Source organism: Nicotiana tabacum, chromosome 8 (assembly GCF_000715075.1).
Source record: "Nicotiana tabacum cultivar K326 chromosome 8, ASM71507v2, whole genome shotgun sequence".
Taxonomy (NCBI): Eukaryota; Viridiplantae; Streptophyta; class Magnoliopsida; order Solanales; family Solanaceae; genus Nicotiana; species Nicotiana tabacum.
The window spans coordinates 185,608,398-185,631,149 of NC_134087.1; the positions used below are offsets into that span (position 1 = coordinate 185,608,398).

General features: G+C 37.0%; 1 protein-coding gene across 1 annotated transcript; it reads right to left on the reverse strand.

The window, feature by feature from the left end:
- Window positions 1-5,797: 5,797 nt before the first annotated feature.
- On the reverse strand, window positions 5,798-8,887 carry LOC107804346 (ras-related protein RABA1f). The gene is made up of 2 exons (XM_016628231.2): window positions 8,477-8,887; window positions 5,798-6,642 (listed from the first exon to the last, which is right to left on the reverse strand). The coding sequence occupies exons 1-2, from the start codon at window positions 8,695-8,697 to the stop codon at window positions 6,210-6,212; spliced, it is 654 nt and encodes a 217-aa protein (XP_016483717.1). The 5' UTR covers window positions 8,698-8,887; the 3' UTR covers window positions 5,798-6,209.
- Between the last annotated feature and the right edge of the window lie 13,865 nt (window positions 8,888-22,752).

Here is a 22,752-nt window from a genome sequence, read left to right on the forward strand (position 1 = left end):
AGATGCGAATACAACGCCCCGAATCTATTGAATCCAATCGCAACGTATAGCAGCAAAGTGAATCAAGAGTCACGAATTGGAACAAGAACGACACGACCATGACGGAACCTCGAACGTCGACTCTGAATCGCACTCGAAACCATTCCGGACAGCGACGATTTCAGTAACCATAACTTGACTCCAGTTTTGAAGCAAAATTAAGAATTAAAATGAAGAGGCAGAACGTTTCTTTTGATGGACAGCGACGGGCGTTATTTTCTATTTTTTTTTTGTGTTTTCTGTTTAGAAATTGGAAGAACAAACTAAAGGAACTGTAATTCTTTTTGGGATTCTTTTCTGTTAATGAACACCAAATTGGAAGGAAAGCTCAAAATCAGAAAACCTTCATTCCTTTTTAATTTCTCTGCTCTGTTTTTCGTTTTTTCTTTTCAGGTTAGATCGGCAACGGGGCTGGCTGGTTCCGGCGAGCTGGTTTGGTCAGAGATGGGGAAGATGCGGCGGCGATTGAGGGCTCGCCGGAGATGGCAGCGGCGGCGAAGTGTGTGTGTTCCGTTTTTTAGTGTTTTTTTTGTGCGTGGCTTTTGATCTTCTCTCCAGATGAAGATGGCTGCTCTAAAATCAGAGGGGTCGTTGGAAGGGCTGTTGGTGTTCGCTTGTGTCTTCAAGGAGAAGGGTCTTAGGGTTAGTGAATCAAGAGTCAAATAACGGCTCATTCCTCTTCCTCTAAGTCTAGGTTTTTTTATTTTATTTTATTTTTGTATATTATGCTAAATGGGGTATGGGCTAACGAAATTTGGGCTTCAAAATTGAGCTCTAGTTTCCTACAAAAATTAGGCTAAGAAAGCTAAAAACTCAATTTGTTTTTAAGAAAATATGAATACTTATAAAAGATATAAAATTACTCTTACTAATTAATTTTAATAAACTATTAACATTCGAATAAAATTAAAATTAAAGTTGAAACTATTTTTGGTATTTTCAAGGATTATATTAGAATAAAAATAGGTTCAAAGTAACATATCCTCCTAAAAATATCTAATACGTGAATTAAGTAGAGAAATATGGAACTATTTTTGTAATTTTCAATTTTCGTTCTTAAAATAAAGTAAAATAGTTAAAACTGGGTAAAATAACAATATTAGGCCTAAACTAAATATCTAAAAGCTAAAAAGAGTAAAATCTCGGGGAGGGTCAAAAATTACATGTCTACAGCCACGAAAAAAATTTAGAGAAAATCTATTTAAATATAGTATTAAAAGTTAAATAGCTAAAAATGCTAAGTTAAATCATTAAGGATGTAACATAACCAAAAGGTATTCAAAAGACGTTGCCGTTATTTTTTTTATATTCATTCTAATGAATGATAGCTCCCTATATTTTTTAATATAGTATTATATTATTTTTATAATTCAATATTAGTCATTTAAGACTTCAAATTGTTATTTATCAATATCTTCTAGGTACTATAGTTCTACCTCATCACTCAAAAATTTCTAAAAGATCAAAAGATTCAGATTTTCATTTTATTTTATTATCTTTGAATAATTATGGTAAAAGTGTTTTTTATGTTATTTGTTTATAGTCTTCGATAACAAAGATAACAATTAATTTAATAATATATTTCACTCCTCATAAATCATAATAAAGCATATAAAGACTTATATGAAGTATGATTTATTTGTTTTATTGGGTTAGCTTAGTGATATTAACATTAGGAACTTATATTTTTTAATATTTATTCAATAACTCAAATATATTATTTATAATACTTACGTAATTTTTAAAATTATATATTTATTGATATAGGCACACGCGCAAAGCGCGTACCCTAAGACTAGTATACTATATTAAAAGCACGAAGGCCCTTAGAAATGTGGTTCGCCTTTTTTACCCTTTTAAAACTAAATTACATCGGACAAGATTGTAATTTAATTATATTCCTAATATTTAGGATTTTAAAATGAGCTGAATCTTTCCTTATTTTATTCCTTATTTGTACTATGTACAAATTCCTAATATTTAGGAAATCAAAATAAAATAAAATTGTATTGAAATTGTTTGAAAATTGTACGTATAGTTAATTAGAAATTAGAATGCAACGGAATTTTTGGTCACACACGAGTTTGAATTCTTAGAAAAAAAAAATATCAAACATAACAATCTATGTAAGAGATATTTATAAAACTATTAAAGCTAAGTATGTTTAACAAGCTTCGTCTGTTATGACTTCAGTTTTAGTAAGCATATATATCAGTTTTATTAATTTATAAATTTTTCATAAAGATATACTGATGATTATTGTATAAATAAATGTTTAATTATTTTTATATTAATATTTAGGACTATTTTTCCTTCTTTTTAGGTTTAGGAGTCCTATTTCCTATCTTATGTTTTAATTATTTAATAAGAAAATTTTATTAGGTAAATATTGTATTCACCTTTCAAAACAAAGCTAAACTTCAACGTAAATTCACCATTCTAACAAATTTTTAAAAGTTTGAGTTGTATAGTACAGTTATTTTAAAATTCAAATGAATTAAATATTTATTAAAGATTTTACGACTTTGAATCTTACTACAAACTTATCACTTTTATGGTATGAAATTTTGACCATGGTCCATGTTAATACATTTTTAATTTTTTATGTTGATGCTAATTTTTTCACGTACTCTAACCGAATAATATGAATAAACTCATAATAATAACAAGTAGTGTAGTACTGAATTTGCATTAAAATAAGAGATCCTGAACTTTGAGTTATCCCAACTAAATTTAAACACTTTAAGTCTTCATCGGAAGATATAAACTAGGATAGATTTTGAGTTTGTCATTTATTTTAGAATATTTCAAAGTGAAAAAAATCACCATTTAATTTTTTAAATATTTTATGATAAAAAAAAAAGTAACATTAAGTTTGAGTTGAAATAGAAGAATTTGAACTATGAGGTTAGCTTCTGCAGTGATTGGCATTGGCTAACTTCAAAATTTTGGTATAGTACAAATAATAATGTACGATAAAATTTGAAATTCAAAAGATCCGTTTAGACAGATACAAATATATTGTTTAACTGCAATAAAGAATGAGTCTTGATTAGATACACAATTCAAATAAAAAAATTAATTATATGAGTAAATGTTTCCTAATTACATATTTTTCCTAATTATGTTAGTCTTTATTATTTGTAAAGCTGTAGGGTATGAGAAATTCTGGTTCTTTCTTAATTTAATATAACTATTTAATTTTAAGTCTTTATATTTTAGTTAGTTTGGGTGAAATATTGATCCAACATTAGTCTATCCTTAGATTATAAATTGTCAAAAATAGTTTCTTACTTTTCTTGAGTTGCAAGTTTATCATCATTTAAAAGTTATAAGAAAGGACGCAACCTCTTTCATGCTCCATCTGACCAAAAGTTTTAATTCTATTTATTTAATTACACTTTCAATTTATAACTCAAATGTAATTTAAAATAATATTTATACGGCTTTTAGAAACAATTTACTTATTAGCGCTAAAGCATACGCGCAACGCACGTACCTTAAAACTAGTCATCTTATAAGAAGATAATTCGTATTAAATAATAAGGCCAAATAATAAATACAAGAAATAATAATATATTTATGATTAATTATAATTGTAATTTTACTCAATATGGAATCCACTTACAAAGTTTAAAAGGGTAAATCAACAATTTATGTTTGAATTTCGTGTATTTGTAAGAGTAGACACATACGTATTTTTATTTGGAGTTTATTATTCAAGCTTTTTAGATGCATTTCTACAATTAATTTCTTTTTTAACTGATAATGTAGTCCCCACTCATGTAATTCATTTTTTCTCGAGACATTGTTGATCTTAATAAGATTTTAACCGAGGCAACTATTTACATTAATCTATATTTGATATGGATACACAAAAATTAATTTCTTATCTCTATGTATATTAAATCGAGTAATTTAATTTTGTAACTTGCACAGATTCTTCTAGCACTTTTAGTTCCAATCTGGGAAGTGTCACGATCTAATTAGCTTGAAGCAAATCTACTAAGACCTTGAAAAAAATACAAAATCAAAGTTGAGAAAATTGGTTAAGTTTCAGTGGACTACTATTTTACCACTTTCATCTATGGTTACCTCAACTACATCCCTAAAAAGTACTATAAAGTATGAATTATGTGATTAATGATTGGTAACAAGCTGATAACAAATGATTTAATTTTTTTACTTATCTCTATAAGAAATAATAATTATTTAAATTACATATTTTATATTTAATAGGAATAATTTTAGGGGACTAATTATGTAGTCTAGAATAAAAAAGAAGAAATAGAATAAAGGACAATAAAAGAATAGGGAAAGAATCTTGATACGCAAGACTCCAAAGGAAACGCGGTATTAGTCCTATTCCCAATCAAATTGGGTATTAATTCGGCCTATATATTTAACTCTGTAAACATTAAACCCTATAATCCCAACAACTTTCATTCTACAACATGTCTCATACTGCTACTCCGTTGCAAACAAGAGATCAAGTGCCCAGACATATGGCTACAACAGCTCGAGTGAGTGTCAATTATAGTATCATGCCTCATTGTTCGTGGGTGCCGTCACCAGTTCCTCATAGTATTCTTGATAAACTTGATGCAGAGATAGAAAAAGAAGAGTTTGGGGTTGACATATCTGATCAGTATAGTGTTAATCATTATGTGTTTTCGGCGCCACAGTCTGATGATTATCTTGATGATGAAATTGAAGAAGAGGAGAAAGAGGAGTTTGGGGTTGACATATATGATAATCTTGTTAAAGAAATAGAAGAAGAGGAAGTTGGGGTTGACATATCTGAGTATCATAGCGTCACTCATTATGCGTTTCCGGTGCCACAATCTGATGATAGTCTTGATGATGAAATTGAAGAAGAGGAAGTTGGGGTTGACATATATGATAATCTTGTTAAAGAAATAGAAAAAGAGGAGTTTGGGGTTGACATATCTGAGTATTTAGAAACGAGAACATATTATGGTCCAATGTGTGATGATGAGGAAAAAGATGCTTGTTTCATCTGTGCATATGAATATGAAGATGAAGATATGATCGGCACACTTCACTGTGGCCATGACTTTCATGCAGATTGCGCCAAAAAGTGGCTATTGACGAGGAACAATGCATGTCCGGTTTGTAGCGATCCAGTTTTGCCCATTCAGTGATAGCTCTAGTTTTGCATCAGTATTATTATTGTTATTAGTATTATTTTTGTATTACTCATAGTATGTTTAGACATGGGACTAAGAAGAAACCCTCCCTAGGAGGTGGGCTTCTTAATTCCATTAAGGCAAGTATTAGCAGGTTTTGTTTGTTTTTTAGCTTCATTAGAGAACACAGCAGACCGGGTTGGGGTCTAGCTGAAGTTTTGTAATTCTCCTGGTGATTAATAAAAAAGCTTAGTACCATAAAAAAGTTGTTTGCACCCTGTTCGTTGCTACTTTTTGGCACCATCTGCTTACAACACAAATGGAGTGCTGTGTATAACACAATTTCATGGTTCAAACTGGTATTTATGATTTTCTTGAGCAACCCCAAATTAAAGAGCTAATCAGTTCCCTACATCGAAGGCAAACTTTTAAGATCTACCAAAAGTATAAGACCGAAAAAGCGTCCTCAGCATACTCCTCACATCACAGTAAATATTACTGAATCTAAACCAAAATATTGTTCCAAAAGAAGGGCAGTAATAAGACAATCAGTCAACAATTAATCAAAATCACGTATAAAAATTAGCACAAACACAGATAGAGAAAGAGAGCACTAATATCTTCTGTAACATAAGAAATTGAAAATATTCCTCAGTCCATAACTAATCAAACAATCAAGTACAAGGCAGCATAAAATGTGTTCATACATGTATCAGTTCAAATCTTTTCCAAACAAATATACCCTATATTGGAGGTCCACAAGAAGCTAATACTATAATCATTGACCAAGGGAAGCAAAATATAGAAACAAGGATAAAGAATGCTATGAAGTCACTTGGATAATCAATCTTGGGGCTGCACTCAATTCATTAATGCCTAGTGGTCCAGTTATAAAGCTCTCATTGATAAGCAATCCATGTGGTTACTTCCTAGTATATAGAGGGAGAAGTACAACTGCCATGTCAATTTTTGCGCTCAAAACAAAGAGAACCTCTTCAACCATTTGTATTACTCTTTGTTCTAAGAAGAACAGCACCCGGCTTTCTTTACTTCAGAAACATCATCCTTCCCTCCAACATTAATAGTCTGCCCCTTCGGCAATGCTGCAGGGTCATCTCCTACTTCAAGAGCTTTCCTGCTAACAACGCGGTGTATTTGAGTGAGCACTTCTGTGAAGGCATTGTCCACGTTCATGGACTCCAATGCAGATGTTTCCATGAAAAACGTACTTTCCTTCTCAGCAAACCCCTTGGCATCCTCAGTTGAAACAGCCCGCAGATGACGCAAATCTGCCTTATTACCCACCAGCATTATGACAATGCTAGAGTCGGTGTGGTCTCGGAGCTCTTTTAACCATCTCTCTACATTCTCAAAGGTTACATGACGAGTGACATCATAGACAAGCAACGCACCGACAGCTCCTCGATAGTAGGCACTTGTGATTGCACGATATCTTAAACAAAGAGCGCAAATTGAGAAATTATTATCATCGACTCAAAACATTTCCATATTGGAAAGCAAGATATAAAATAACATGGAAATTGTACCAGGAAAAACAAGATGAACACAAAAAATTATTATCGTCGAATCAAAACATTTCCATATTGGAAAGCAAGATATAAAATAACATGGAAATTGTACCAGGAAAAACAAGATGAACACAAAATATTTATAGGACCTGAGACTGTAAAAGCTATAGAAACATGGGTCGATCAAGGCTGGAAACCTACTACAACAATAGATAGGAGAAAATAAGGAATGAAAAGAGGCCCCTAGTACATCAAACTTATTTATAACAAGAACATGACCACATCTCATTTCAGACTTCAAAAAGAACGAAAAAATAACAGCCGAAATCATTTCAGAGATCAATGTTAGCCTAATGAACAAAATCAAGAAAGAACATTTCATCTTAGATCCATGATTAAAAAAAAGTGAAGACTAACTTAATTTTGAAGACTGATCCCCTTGGAGTAGGGTGGGCAGTAATCTATAAACCCAAAAGGTCACTGTTGTAGCCTTACCATCCTAGCTGATCACCTGGCTCTTTAGTTTGAGGAAAACCACATGAAATCCATCAAACTATATGATTAGGCAGTGGAATACAGTAAAATGGAGATTCAAGGAGAGCCAGAAAAGAGCTTGAATTCCTTTTCTAGCCTAGGCATGCAGCTCACTTGTGAAGTGGTCTCAGTAACAATTGGAGGCTAGCCTGTTCTGGACGAGAAATAAGGAAAAAAAGTCATTGGCTTTCTGAGAGCAATCTGTCCAATTCTCTTGCCCTCGAATTACGAAAAGCCTGCTGGTGCTAGAAGAAAAAAGGCAGTGGCTTTACTGAGATTTCAGGGGCGGAGCTAGCTTGAAGGAAGGGGGTTCAATTGAGCCTCCTTCGCTGAACAATTATGTACTTAAAGAATAGCACTAAAACTAGTTATTTTGGTTATATATAAGCTGTTGAATCCCCTTGTCATAAGGAAAAGTTCTAGAAAGTGGTAAAAGGGGTTCAAAATATGACTTTAGGTCATAGGTTCAAATCCCAAGTATGACAATTTTTGAATCCCTCTTGTTTAAATTCCTGGTTCCATTTTCCACCACTGTGAGACAAGAAATCTCCAAAAATTATTCACACACAGAGCAGTTTTGCACTTCTTACTCTCAAAATCTCATGGTTGTACTGTTCAAAGTGTTATCAAACGCAAAGAGTGAAAAAAAAAATTCGGGCTTTAAGAAAGCAAAAACCTTTAATTAAGAAGTGAAATTGAAAGATAAAAATATCACAATGTGTAGTTCAAGAATAATAATAACAAATAGAAACGACAATTATATAACCAGAAGAACTGGAAAAAAAAATACAACTAGGTAAAGTATTCAGGTGGCAATTTTCTATGAATGTGGTGTCCGGGCCAGCTTGCACACACTCAACTATTCCACCGAGTACCTGTTAGCTCCCACCAACATAGGTATGGGTATTTAGGTGGCATTTGTTTCAGCAAAAATTGACAATTTTTCTCTTCAACCAAAGGCAATAAAAGAATTTTTGTTGCAAAATCTGAGCTTTCTCTAATGATAAATTTGAAATAAAAAATGTCAATATTTTCTGATACAAACACCATCTATCATTTAATAATGTTTGTATCAGATCTGATTTTGCCACAAAAACGAAATCCTAACAAGTTATATAACGTCAATTGAGCAAAGCAATTTGTATCAGAATTTCAGATCTCAAATATTTACAGTTCAATGAATACAGTAAAAAAGGAAATTGAGTAAATGAAAAATGGAGATACCGTTCTTGACCGGCGGTATCCCAAATCTGAGCCTTGACGACTTTATCATCTACACGAATGCTACGAGTGGCGAATTCAACGCCGATCGTTGACTTTGACTCGAGACTGAACTCGTTGCGAGTGAATCTGGAGAGGAGGTTGGATTTACCGACGCCGGAATCGCCGATCAATACAACCTTGAATAAATAATCGTAATCGTCGTCCGCTCTGTATGCGCCCATTACTGTCTATTCTAGGTCTCTCAGTGTGTGTCTGTGTGTGTACAGAGAAGAGGAGATACGATGGGTTTGGGAAGAAATGCAGAAAGAGGAGCGGAGTGGAGCACCGCTACAAGGAGGAGAGGGACACCTGTTCAAAGATTTTATGAATACTAATTCTTAGGCACGTTCATTCTACTTTTTTACGTGACCCGCTTAATGGTCCAAATATATTCTACTTTTTTACGTGACCCTCTTAATGGTCCAAATATGTATATGTTTTTTCAATTTCTAAATTTAGTTGCAAAAGACCGGAAATAATTGTGGGGTGTCCACCGCAAGACTAGGCTTAGGAGAAGTGTGAGTATTTCGTGAGCTATTATTACTTTGGTTTTTGACTGTTTATAGAAAGTCTCTTTTACCTCTTGTTTTGTTATTTATGGTGTGCATTAAGATGATGCACAATTTTAAGTGTGGGTAGGAAAATTGTCTTGGTAATTTTCTTTGTCATTTTAACTTATAGCCCGTTTGGTCAAGTTGCAAAAATTAGATTATTTTGAAAAGTGTTTTTTTTAAAAGTGCTTTTCTCAAAAGTACTTTTGGTGAGAAGCAATTTGTGTTTGGCTAATTAGTTTGAAAAGCACTTCTAAGCAGCAATTTGTGTTTGGCCAAACTTTTAAAAACTGCTTCTAAATGTATTTTTCTCAAAAATGCTTCTCAAAAAAGTATTTTTGGAGAGAAGCTACTTTTTCTGCTTCTGCTTCTCCTCAAAAGCACTTTTTTTCCTTCCAAAAGCTTGGCCAAACACCTCAATTTTTGGCCAAAAGCGATTTTGGCAAAAAAAAAACACTTTTGGCCAAAAAGAAGCATGGCCAAACAGGCTATTAGTTGGGGTACTCTTTCGTAGCTTAGTGGTTGCTTTAAAAAAGGGAGAAATTTTTATAAGCACTAAAAACTTGTTGCCCTAAATCGCACACGCAAGTATATGCGGTCAATCAAGTATTAAAGAGCGAGTAGAGTATCGTTTCCACGAGGACTTGTGATCAATTATCAATTAAATCAAGCAAATTCTAATTTCGAGTCAAGAACAATTTCAAAGTGATTTTTGTTTTATTAATTCTAGTACGAGAGTTGCGATTAAAAGAAGAATTAATTAACTAGCATACTTAGTATGAAAATTTTAATTCAATGAGAACTGATATTCCATGGTCATGGTTGGATAACAGTCCTGTTGAATTCTTCAACCAACTCGATTTATTAATTTATCTGGATTATCAGCCTGCAAGGACAATAATACTCGTAGAAATTTGACAACTTCTACTCGCCTATTCAATTCATTGTAAATCCTATGTTCCTATGAGATTAAAGATAAAAAGAACGCATTGATAATCTCTTACACAATTGGTTAAGCACGGAAAATAGGGTATATTTCTATTCGTATTCACAAATCAATTCCCCAATGATTAGGTTCAAGATCACGCTCTGTTCAATCCTTTTGCAATCAAGAATTAGCTCTTTCAAGTTCAACTCAAGATTCATATATAGTATTTCACCGTTAGTTATGCAGTAAAATAATTAGGCTCATGCTATGAATAAACAGCCCAATATGATAAATTTAATCGTAATATCAATATTCGAATATCAACATTCATATAAAACCATAACCCTGAATAAACGAGTTTAACCACGCATAGTCATGGTAGCAATCTAAAATAATTCCCAAGAATACATAAAAATCAATAAAAAAAGGAAAAAAATAAGAAGTCAAGACGAATTCTACGGTCTCCAAACTCTGTGATGGCTTTTTATCTGCTTCCAAGTGTGTTAGATGACTTAAAAGATGCATTTATAACTTATATATTGCGTACAAAAGTTGCGGGCCAAAGTTTTCCTTTTTCATTTCTTTTCCAAGTCGGCTTCAGGGATAATACTAAGCTGGATACTTCGCGTCCGCTTCAGTTTGAACTTGCCAGCAGCGGATGTTGGGGTGGTTGTTCCTTCAACTCTGATGCATACAGGTGCGGATGCTAAGGCGGAGGCTTTCTTGAGACTTAACTGCTAAGGTTGTTAACTCTCCAATTGTCATGGTAAATTGCAAGCGAAGCTTGCACACTTTATTCCTTAAACCGAAGTATATTTTTGTTATATTTTTGTATCTGATTGTCGTAAACTACCAGAGACCACTCAGTTAGTATAAAAATTAATAATTAATATAAGTTAGGTATATTCACCATAAAATAGCACCAAAAAGCGGTTAAAATATGCGTAAATTAATATTTAAAAAATATAAAAATATGTCTAATTCACTAAAATATGTACAAACAAGCTTTAATGGATGAAAATAATTCAAGGCCTTTTAATTTATTTTATTCAATATAAACATTAGATTTCTAATACACGTTATAAGGTCTATTTTCCAAATAGCACCAAAAGGTATATTTGTAGCAGTTTTTTTAAGAGGTTGAAATGATGAAGAAGTAGAGGCACCACTAGTTAGTGCAAAACATCACTACTAACAATTGTTCGAGGAAAACTTTGAAAAGTAGGATTATAAGTTTCTTGTATGTAACGAACAAATCCATTGGCTAACGGTACAAAAAGGGCCAAATTTTAAATAAAATAATAATAATTTGGGTACCGATTTGGCACCGGTCCCGCCTTCCGATACCGGTACGGTACCTTAAGGATACTTCCGGTACCGATACTAAGGGTACTATTTCGGGTATCCTACCATTACCCTTACCCTCCACCCTAAATCCCCCACCCCTACCCAACCACCGGAGCAGTACAGTTACTGTTACCGGTAATACCGTACCATTAGACAACCCTACTTTATTCCATCGAGTATAAGTATTCTTCTACTAGTATTGTATAGGGTAAAATACAATATGACACATGGTCATCTAAAGGAAGGACATGTGGAACCAAAGACGGGGATAGCCACCAAACACAGTTATTCTGCTTGTCACCAGAAGGAATAACAATCATAAAATTGTACTAAATGCTTTGCGTCCGGTAGCATTTAATAAAGAATATTCTGCAGCATTAAGGGTGACGCCCCATTACAAGAAATTTGGCATTTTTGTCCACTGTCACATCTTCATCAATAACCCTTATAATTGACATTAAAGAAGGGCATGATCCTAGGACCTCCTTCCCTAGACACAGCTATAAATAGAGACCTCAGTTATCATTGTAAAGGACACGAATTCTCAGGCTACCTTACACTACATTCTACATAGAACTTAAATACAATTTTACTTTCTCGCTTTTTGATCTCATCATTATTGTGCCCGGAAACCTTGTTCCCAAATTCGTCAACTCTGTTATTTCATTTACATTTTAAGGCTAAGTATTATATATTTCTTCAGATATTTTTTTATTTCAGGATCAAATTAATTCACTTATCTAGAAATCATGAACAAATTCAATTGTACTGTTTTATGGGTAAACAGTTTGGCGCCCACTGTGGGGCCTAGACAGTTGTGCAATTAAATTGATCCTTGTCTTTTTTACTAACATACTTTGCTGGTTTGTCTTAGAGAAAATCATAAAAATGGCAGATAACACTGTTAATAACACGTACATTCCTGAAAATCGAGGGGATCAACCTCATTTCGAGGATTTAATCAGTCACACCCACAACGAGGGAATGACATCACGCTGGTGCATGATAGACAATATCCTCGACATGTTCGGGAGACAACTCCCGATGATGCTAATGAGTAGCAAGTCGTCGATGCGGTAAGGGTCTTGCAAGAGCAACATGCGATCATTCTAAGGCATCTCACGAGGCAGGAAAAGGTTATGAAGGAGCTGAAGCAGACTCTATCAGGGGCTTTGAACAATGCAAATAGGCGATATCATATTCCTCTCGGTGTCCCTGCGAACCAAATAACACAGAGAGTCAACAAAAATACTCCTAGGGGCAAAGTCGGCTTCGACGGGGCTGGAGAAAGAGGATTCGATCTCAACAACGAGAACAACCCGTTTAAGAATGAACTTTTATGGTTTATGAGGAAAGTAAACACCCGCATGGACCAAATCCTCCGAGCACCGCCTGTATTGAAAGGCCCGGACTCGAAGAAGTATACTCAGTTGTCGTATAAACCAAGTGTGGCACCGGAACTAATTCTGAAGCGGTTCAAAATGCCTAAAGTGCCAAGGTATGACGGGACTTCAAACCCACGGGAGCATATTACCGCCTACACAACAGCGGTAAAAGGAAATGATCTAGATCCTCACGAAATTGAATCTGTATTGCTAAAGAAATTTTAAGATACTCTCACGAGGGAAGCCCTAACATGGTATTCATTATTACCCGAGAATTCCATAAACTCCTTTGAGATGCTCGCGAATTCTTTCATCAAGGCTCATGCCAGTGAAAGAAAGGTACAAGCTCGAAAGGCTAATATATTCAAGATCGCGCAGGGAAAATCCAAATTATTACGAGAGTTCGTTACCTAGTTCCAGAAGGAAAGAATGTTACACCAATTGTCCCGGATGAATGGGGGACTGAAACATTCACTAGAGGATTGAATCCGAGGAGTTCAGACGCTTCACGAAAGTTGAAGAAATGTCTGCTCGAGTTTCAAGCAACGACTTGGTCGGATGTCCACAACCGGTGCGAGTCGAAAATAAGGATCAAAGATGATCATGGTGGTTTTCCATCGTCGACCAAAGGAAAGAACAGAGAAAAAATAAAAGATGATTACGACATAGATAGACAAACTTCGAGGGGCCGGTTTTTGCCCTACAAGCGGACCAAAGGTCGTGCTAGAGGCTTTCGGACAACATTTAAGTTCGTCGTTGACAGAAGGACCGATCATGGCTAAAACAACAGATTGCAGGATAAAGAAATGTCAGGGTCGTGGGATCCTTCTTACCCCAAGTTATTAGAGTATAACTTCAACATCAGTATATTGGAGTTGGTATCAACCATGAGAAATATCAAAGAGGCACGATTCTTAAGACCTATGAGATCTGATTCCAGCCAGAGGGATCCCAACTTATACTGTGAATACCATGGGACGAACGAGAACTGAATAGGGGACTTCTAACACCTCCGGGAAAAAGTGGCAACACTGTTAAAGAATGGTCACCTCAGAGAATTCTTGAGTGACCGAGCTAAGAACAATTATGGTCGGAACAGAGACAACATGGAACCCTCGAAAACGAGAGAAGAACCCTCATGCCAAACGATCAATATGATCTTTGGAGGGAATGAAATTAATGGGGTCACCTTTTCGGCAACAAAGAAGACAAACGTATCAATAACTCATAGTAAAAGACTCCGAGAAGACGATGTCACTTTTAAGGAGGAAGATGCAGATGGATTACTGTTACCACACAACGATGCACTGGTAATTTCCTTAAATGTATTAAATTTTAAGATTAAACGTGTTCTAGTGGATCCAGAAAGTTCAGCAAATATCATACAATGGAGAGTACTAGAGCAAGCTAAACTCACCGGAAGCATTATTCCGGCAACAAAGCTCCTCACTGGATTCAACCTCACGAGCATGACAACCCGGGGAGATATTTTGCTGCTTACAAATGCTGAAAGAGTAATGAAAACAACTCTCTTTGAAGTTTTAGACGGAGACATGGGATACAATATCATCTTGGGAAGGCCATGGTTATACGAGATAAAAGTCGTGCCTTTAAATTATCACCAATTATTAAAATTTCTAACACCCAAGGGGATCAAACAAATAAAGGGTGATCAATCGGCAGCAAAGGAGATGAATGCAATTTCGGTCTCTAGTAGCAAAGGAAAGGAGCGGGCATCATAGCAATTACAGAAACCGACACCTACCCCAAAACTAGAGGAAGTTAGCCCGGGGACAGAGGAATCAGAATAGTATCATGTGCCAAGGTATTTCCAAGTTCCAGAAGAGACGGACGCAAGAAAGTCCACAGCAGAAGAACTATAGCAAGTTGTATTGTTCGTAGAATTCCTAGAAAGGAAATTCCATTTAGGAACAGGAATACACCTGGAATTCAGGTCTGATTTTATCGAATTTCATAAAATTAACGCCGATTGTTTTGCATAGTTGCACGAGGATATGGCAGGTATTCCAACGGAGGTAGCTGTGCACAAGTTAAGCTTGGATCTTAACATACCTCCAGTAAGACAAAAGAAGTGCCCTATTGCTGAAGCCAAGAATAAATTCGTCAAAGAAAAGGTAACCATCTTACTCAATATCGGTTCAATCCGAGAGGTAAGATATTCTGACTGGCTAGCTAATGTAGTAGTAGTTCCTAAGAAAAATAATAAATTTCGCATGTGCGTAGACTATAAGGATCTTAATGAGGCGTGCCCAAAAAACTCATTCTCATTGCCAAATATCGATCAAATGATTGATCCATAGCTGGACACGAGTTAATGAGTTTCCTCGATGCCTATTCTAGGTATAATCAAATCAAGATGAACCCAGAAGATCAGGAAAAGACTTCATTTATAACGAATTTCGGTACATATTTTTACAATATAATGCCCTTCGGGTTGAAAAATGCCGGAGCCACTTATCAACGGCTCATGAATAAGATGTTCGAAAAGAAAATAGGAAAGACTATGGAAGTATACATAGACGATATGCTCGTTAAGTCTTTGAATGCAGGTGACCACCTTAAGCATTTGTAAGAAACACTTGATATCCTGAGGAAGCATAACATAAAACTTAACCCCGAGAAGTGCGCGTTCGGGGTCAATTCTGTTAAGTTTCTGGGATACCTGGTCTTACAAAAGGGAATTAAGGTGAACCCCAACAAAATCAAGGCCATAGAAGATATCCCGGATTAATTTTCGAACGTAAAAGAAGTCCATAGGCTCACATGGAGATTATCAACTTTGAGCAGGTTAATTTCTCGATTGTCGAAAAAATGACATCGTTTCTTTGCACTACTCAAAAAGAAAATAATTTCGAATGGACATCGGAGTGTCAGCAAACCTTGAACAACTTGAAGAAGTACTTGTGAAGCCCTCTATTTCTCTCGAAACCAAAAGAAGGTGAAACATTGCTAGTCTACCTCGCGGTTTGAGAAGTTGCAGTAAGTGCAGTTTTAGTCCGAGAGGTCGAAGGTATGCAATCTCCCATTTATTACGTTAGCAAAATTTTAACGGGAGCATAAATTCACTACCCACATTTGGAAAAACTGGCCTTAGCTCTCGTAGTTACCGCTAGGAAGCTGAGACCTTGCTTCTAATGCCACCCGATAGCTGTAGTGACTACTTTCCCTTTGCGGCCGATTTCAGTCCTAGACTATTACCTCTAGAAACCAAAGAGGCAATAATGATATCAGAATCGACATCGAGGGTTTGGACCTTATTTATGGACGGAGCTTCCAACGTAAAAGGGTCCAGACTCGGAATAGTCTTAATCACGCCTTCAAAGGAAACCTTAAGGCAAGACATTAGAACAATCTCTTTAACTAAAAATGAAGTAGAGTATGAAGCTTTGATTGTAAGGCTCGAGGTGGCCCGAGGAATTGACTTCGAGGTCATTGAAATCAAATGTGATTCGCAGTTTGTGGTAAATCAGGTCTTTGAGATCTTTGACACCAAAGAGTAACGTATGCAACAATACGTGGTAAAGGTCCAGGCTCTATTGGCACGATTTCGGGAGTGGTCAATTACTCATATCCCAAGGGAAGATAACACAAAAGCAGATGCATAGGAAAACTTGGGCTCATCAATAGAAATTAAGAGATCAGAATCAGGGATGGTAGCACAACTAATGAATTTAGTCTTGGATACAGGTGGTTACTATAAGGTGAATTCGATTAGATTGGTCTAAGATTGGAGAAATTAAATATTCGACTATCTCGAGCATGGGAATTTGCCCGAAAACCCCAAAGCATCACGGGCGTTACGCGCCAAGCTGCATGTTATAGCTTTAAAAAAGGTCAATTGTATAGAAAATCCTTCTAAGGCCCGTTGGCCTGGTGCTTAGTAGCATCAGAAGCTAATTATGCCATGAGAGAGGTCCATGAAGGGATATGCGGCAATCACTCGCGCACAGATTCTTTGGTGCTGAAATTAGTTCGGGCATGATATTACTAGCCCCGTATGGAAAAAGAAACCCAAAGAATTCGTACGAAAATGTGATAAGTGCCAACGCTATGCACCACTAGTACATCAATCGATAGAACCCTTACATTCGGTTCTGTCCCCATGGTGGTTCATGAAATGAGCGATGGATATCGTCGGACCGTTGCCACCGGCTCATGGAAAGGTAAGGTTTCTTTTAATTCTGATTGACTATTTTTCTAAATAGGTGGAAAGAGGTCCTTATCAGAAGATCAGAGAATGCAAAGTGGTCGACTTCCTGTGGGAAAATATAATTTACAGGTTCGGAATACCAAAAACGATAGCATGCGACAATGGGTCGTAGTTTAGCGGCATAAAAATTACAAAGTTCCTTGAAGATTTGAAGATTTGAAGATAAAGAGGATCACCTCTTCACCTTATCATCCGAGCGCAAACAATCAAGAGGAGTCAACAAACAAGGTGATTATTCAAAACCTCAAGAAATATTTGGAAGCGACAAAAGGTAATTGGCCCGAAGAATTACCCGGAGTTCTGTGGGCCTATCGAACAACGACTAAGTCAAGCACAGGAGAGACTCCTTTTTCCCTTGTGTACGGCGCAGAATCTCTAATCCCATTGGAAGTAAGGGAACCCACCTTGAGATATTTGTAGGCAGATGAAGAATTGGACAAGAAGCAATGCTAATCAACTTGGAGTTGTTGGAGGAACGCAGGGACTTGGCGCGTGTAAGAATGGCAGCTCACAAGCAGAGAATGGAGCGATATTATAATCGAAGAGCCAATTTTTGTTATTTAAAAGTAGGAGATTTTGTTCTATGGAAACTAACTCAAAATACCCAGGAGCTCAACGCGGGGAAGCTGGGCCTAACGTGGGAAGGTCCCTACTGAATTTCAGCTATCACTAGGAAAGGTTCGTACGAGTTGGAAAACCAGAATGGAGATATGTTGCCTAGCAACTGGAACGTGGAAAACCTCAAAATATATTATTGCTCACGGACATTATCCGAGCAAAAAGTATGTGCTACACTCTTTTTCCTTCGTTCAGTTTTTGTCCCAACTAGGTTTTTCTAGAAAGGTTTTTAATGAGGCAGCAATAGAAAGCATACTATGAAGACAGTAGCAATAAGACCTTCGATATCAATGTAAACAAACAGGCTTCCACGGGGACAATTAGATAATCTTTGGCTCGATAGCAAATTCTCAATGGGAAATTAAGTTTGCTATCGGACAAAGGTTACCCGACCGTTCACGAGAACAAACCACTAGAGGATTGTTAGATAGTCTTTTGCTCGATAGCATGGATTCCTAAGGGGAAGTAAGGTGTGTCACCGAGTTAAGGGTTATCTAGCAATTCATTGGTGGGATCTTTGAAGGCGCAAGACTTCTAGTGTTCCAACTTACATTCTTCACATTTGAACACTAGGACGGAATGGTGTAAGTATACGGCAACACTGACTACCACGTCAACGAGGGAGCAAAAACCTGGAAACATAATGCATCATCGGGACTAGGGACTACGCAGCCAGCCCCGTAGAAACAAGTTGTACAAGATAGCCACAAGTAATGGCAATTTCTTTTCAGCATAGCAAATGCTTATGTACTTTTGAAAATAGAAGGAACTAGATGAAATGAAATCCTTTTGTTTTTATCTTGTTTCCTGTTTGAACGATGAATCAACTTTGTCATTTGAAACTTAAAGAAGTACTTCAAATGTTAGTGCCGTAATGAACAGGAGACGTCCTATTCAAGAGCACCGTAAACATAATAGGGCCCTCTCTGATGAAATCCTTCACATTAAAGGGTTGGTTTCGGAAGAATTTGTTCCTAGAATCAAAATGCCTTCGAGAAAAATGCACCCGAAGACGTATAAGAGAAGGACGCAAAAAGCAAACTTGCACAAATACTTATAGAAACCCTCATGTAAAAGGGATAATGCTCGGAACCAAAGTACTTCAAGGAGAGTGCATCCAAGACTACACGTAGCAAAGCGCAAAATAAAAAAAAAAGCAAATACAAAGGTTAAAGACTTACAAGACGAAAGTAAGACTCAAGCATAACTTGAGCAGAAAAATATTTTTATTTACAAGAACATGCGAAAAGGTACAAAATGGAAAAAAGAAAAAAAAGTTAAACTGTAGCATCTCGAGAACCAGGAGAAAGAGAAGTGTCTGCATCCCCAGGGGAAGTAGGTGGGCCCACTGATGGCTCGACATTTTCCCCAGTTTGGTCTTTAGCATCGTCATCCTCCAATTCCTCTCCGGTTCCTAAAAACTTGGAACCGGAACCAGAAGCATCAGACTACCCTAGGAGTCCATTTTTAGTAGCCAACTCAAGCTCTCGGGCCCTACCAATGTTAGCATAAAAGTCAAGGATGCCTGCTTTTGCCTTTTCCAAGGTTTTCTCCTCATGCTTTATATGGAATAAGTTTTTTCAATAATGAGGGAAGCCGCTCGGTGCTTAAGTTTTTATTTAAGTTGAGTTGCCTCATCGGAGAGGCTTTTCCGGGCGGACCTAATAAATTGGAGGCTAACATCAAGGTCGTAGACACTTGAATTGAAGAGCCTATTATGCTCGATATTTTTTCTGTACTTCTCTTCCAACTGGGCACACTTCGCCTTCATAGCAGCAAGCTCTTCTTGGAGTTCAAGGCCAGCCTCGTTCTCGATTGCAGCAAGAACGGCGTCCTGGACTTCAGCTCATTTGGCCATTGCTTCATCAAATCTAACCCTCAACGGGCCAATCTCTTGGCTAAGGATTACCACCTCTTGCTCGCTTTGCTGCAAACGAGCCTCCAAAATAAGGGCCTCGGTGGCTTTGGTTTCCAATTCCGAGAGGCGGAGAACAGTCTGGTCTCGTTCTGCCAAAAACTAATTTCGTTCATAAGTAAGTTTCTTTTTCTCGTGAATCAACCTCTGGAAGCCCTCAGAAGCAAGAAAGTTGGCCTGCAAAACAAGAGAAGTAAAACTTAGAATACATTCATGCAAAAGTCGAAGAAATAAAAAAGGAAGAAAGGAACGCACCACTGCGTCATTGTGCATGGCATTGTTCAACAAACACTCTCCCGAGAGTGCTTAAATCTTTTCCCAATCTTTTTCTGAAGCCAAAGGTTTCAGATAATTAGCAAGCTCTACCGGCCGGGAAAGCAGGTTGCACCAGATAGAAACCAAAAGGATAACACTCCTCCTCCTCTGTGGATCTTCAGAAGGGGTAGAATAATTTTGCCCCAAATTCCCATGAACTAGGACTGGGGAAGAGGAGTACCCTCTCCATGTTCAGGTGCGGACAGAAGAGATGATGTAGCATTTGCTTGTGGAAGAATGGATGGAGATGGAAATGATGTAGCAGTTGTTGGTGTTGGTAAAGGTGGAGATGAAGCTGATGGAGTCGAAAGGTGAGAAGTAGTAGCATAAATGCAGTGCTGGCGGATGGATGCTCGCCAGCCAAAGACGGAAAGGATCCGGTACTCAGCCCCATAGTACCGGATGCAGCAATTGGGGCTCGAAAACGGAAATTGGCATTATCCACCAAATCAAACTCTCCTCAAAGTGTCGAGACATCATCTTCAAGTTGGTGTAACTATCTCAACAGGTCGAGCATCCTGTTAAGATGATGAGGATCGTCGCCTTCTACGTAGAGAAGCTCCCCCATCACTAGCTTCATCATCATCATCAATCATCACAGTGTCTATGACCGGCCCGGAAGGAGAACCAGTCACAATCACCACCAGATATGATTCAGGGACATCAGTCTTTGCCCTCTTATTCTTTTCCCCAGACGTAGAGGAATGTCTTCTCTTTGGTTGTTTGTCCTCTGGTCGGGGACTCCGTAAAGAAGCGTTCGCATCCGAAACAGTCCCGGAGATACCTCTTTGAGTAAGTGCCTCCTGAAGCAGCCTCGTTGCATTAACATCATCATCCAAGACATCCTCCCTAGGGACAACAACCGAGCCTACAGGTAGACCTAATTTCGTGAACAAGTCAGAAAGGTTCAACCAAGTTCTTCACATAAAAAATGGAGGCAATGAAGCATAAAACTACCATGATTTTTTGCCTTCCACCCGTATGTAAGGGCCAATTCTTTCCACAAACGAGTTTCGGGCGTCGTAACATCCAAGATCTTCTGATCCTACCGGTCTAAGCCTTCCACCAACGGTGGGATCCATCGAGTTGTTGAAACATACTAAGGATGAAGCATCAATACAGTCATGGAAAAATATTTAGTGAAAGAAAATATACTAAATGGAGGTCTTACGAGTACGGTTCCAAGCAGTCGAAAAGGATGGTGTCGTTGACGAAATGATATTATTGGTGGAAACTACAACGAACCGTTCTGTCCACCCACGATCGTTATCATCATCTATGCTAGTCGACAGAGCATGGTGTCCATGTTTGCAGAGGTTTATCATACCCCGAAAAATCTTGGGGGAGTAAAGGTTCATCATACGAGCTAATGTTACCTCTTCTCCAGTCTCCTGGCACAATCGTCGAAGGCATGCAACTATCCTCCATACTGAATGATTTACATGTGCCAAGCACACTTGGTAGCGAAGCAAAAGTCCGCAATCACGGAATCAAGCTCTCCGCTCAAAGAAAATGTACCCAAAGTAAAGGGATACATGTAAAAATATGTAAAACCTTCCCTGGGAAGGGTCACTCGCTCCGATAGATCAGGAGCAATGATGTCCAACTCATGGCAACGACAGTCTTCCTTCACAGTAGGAATATTTGAAGGACGAATGGAACAAGGATACCTACTAACAACACATGTACGAGGGTTAGCAGTAAGAAATTTCTCTTTAAAATCCTTTATGGTGCTAAGTTTTCTTGGGATAATGGAACCCACCATTGGAGGAGCAGAGTCCTCGTCCTTGTTCTTGTTCTTTGAAGAACCAGCGCGTTTGGAAGAAGAAGCCATTGCATAAGAAGAAGGAAAAAGGTTTTTGTTTGGAGAGAATTAGAGAAAAGATGGAGAATAAAAGATACAAATCAGAAGGGAAGCTCAAGGAATTGTGAAATGCATAGGAGAAGGTTGATGCGTATAAGTAAAATTTTGGCGGCTAAATTTATGGCTATGATTACCTCGATAATCGGCAAAAGCTGTGCTGAATTATGGGATGACACGTGTTTGGGGCATTAAATACGGAGAGACGTACATCTAATCAACCGTCAGAAGTTTTCACAGGGGGTTATAGTAATTCCCGCCAAAAGAATATTTCTACCAACTTCATGATAACACAAAGTTATGTTACCAGAAAGTAGGGGGACTATCTATTTAGGATAAAATACGATATGACACGTGGTCATCTAAAGGAAGGACACATGGAACCCAAGATGGGGATGGCCACCGAACACAGTTATTCCGCTTGTCACTAGAAGGAATAATGATCATAAAGATGTATTAAATGCTTTGCGCCCGGTAGCATTTAATAAAGAATATTCTGCAGCATTAAGGGTGACGCCCCATTACAAGAAATTTGGCATTTATGTTCACCGTTACATCTTCATCAATGACCCTCATAATTGACACTAAAGAAGGCTATGATCCTAGGACCTCCTTCCCTAGACACAGCTATAAATAGAGAGCTCAACTATCATTATAAATGATACGAATTCTTTGGCTAAGTTACATTACATTCTATACAAACTTAAATACAATTTTACTTTCTCGCTTTTTGATCTCATTATTATTGTGCCCGGAAACCTTGTTCCCGGATTCATCAACTCTACTATTTTATCTACATTTCAAGGCTAAGTATTATATCTTTCTTCAGTTATTTCTTTATTTCAGGATCAAATTAATTCATTTGTCTAGAAATCACGAACAAATTCAACTATACAGTTTTACGGGTAAACAAGTATAATTATAAGTATCATTCATAAAAATTGAGATAGATATGTATCGGTATTATACATTATTATTGTTTTTGTTAGGATTCAAACCAAGGTTTTTTATGATCTTCATTTCATATCATCAATCACTATACCAAACCATTGGGGGCTTAATTCGTTCTTTTTGATGCACATTTTT

Bases quoted from the DNA above. Each gene is read 5' to 3' on its own strand.
- LOC107804346 (XM_016628231.2), bottom strand. From the start codon at position 8,697: ATGGGCGCATACAGAGCGGACGACGATTACGATTATTTATTCAAGGTT. The intron at 6,643-8,476 runs GTATCTCCATTT...TCTTTGTTTAAG, and splicing joins GATACCGCCGGTCAAGAACG to ATATCGTGCAATCACAAGTG.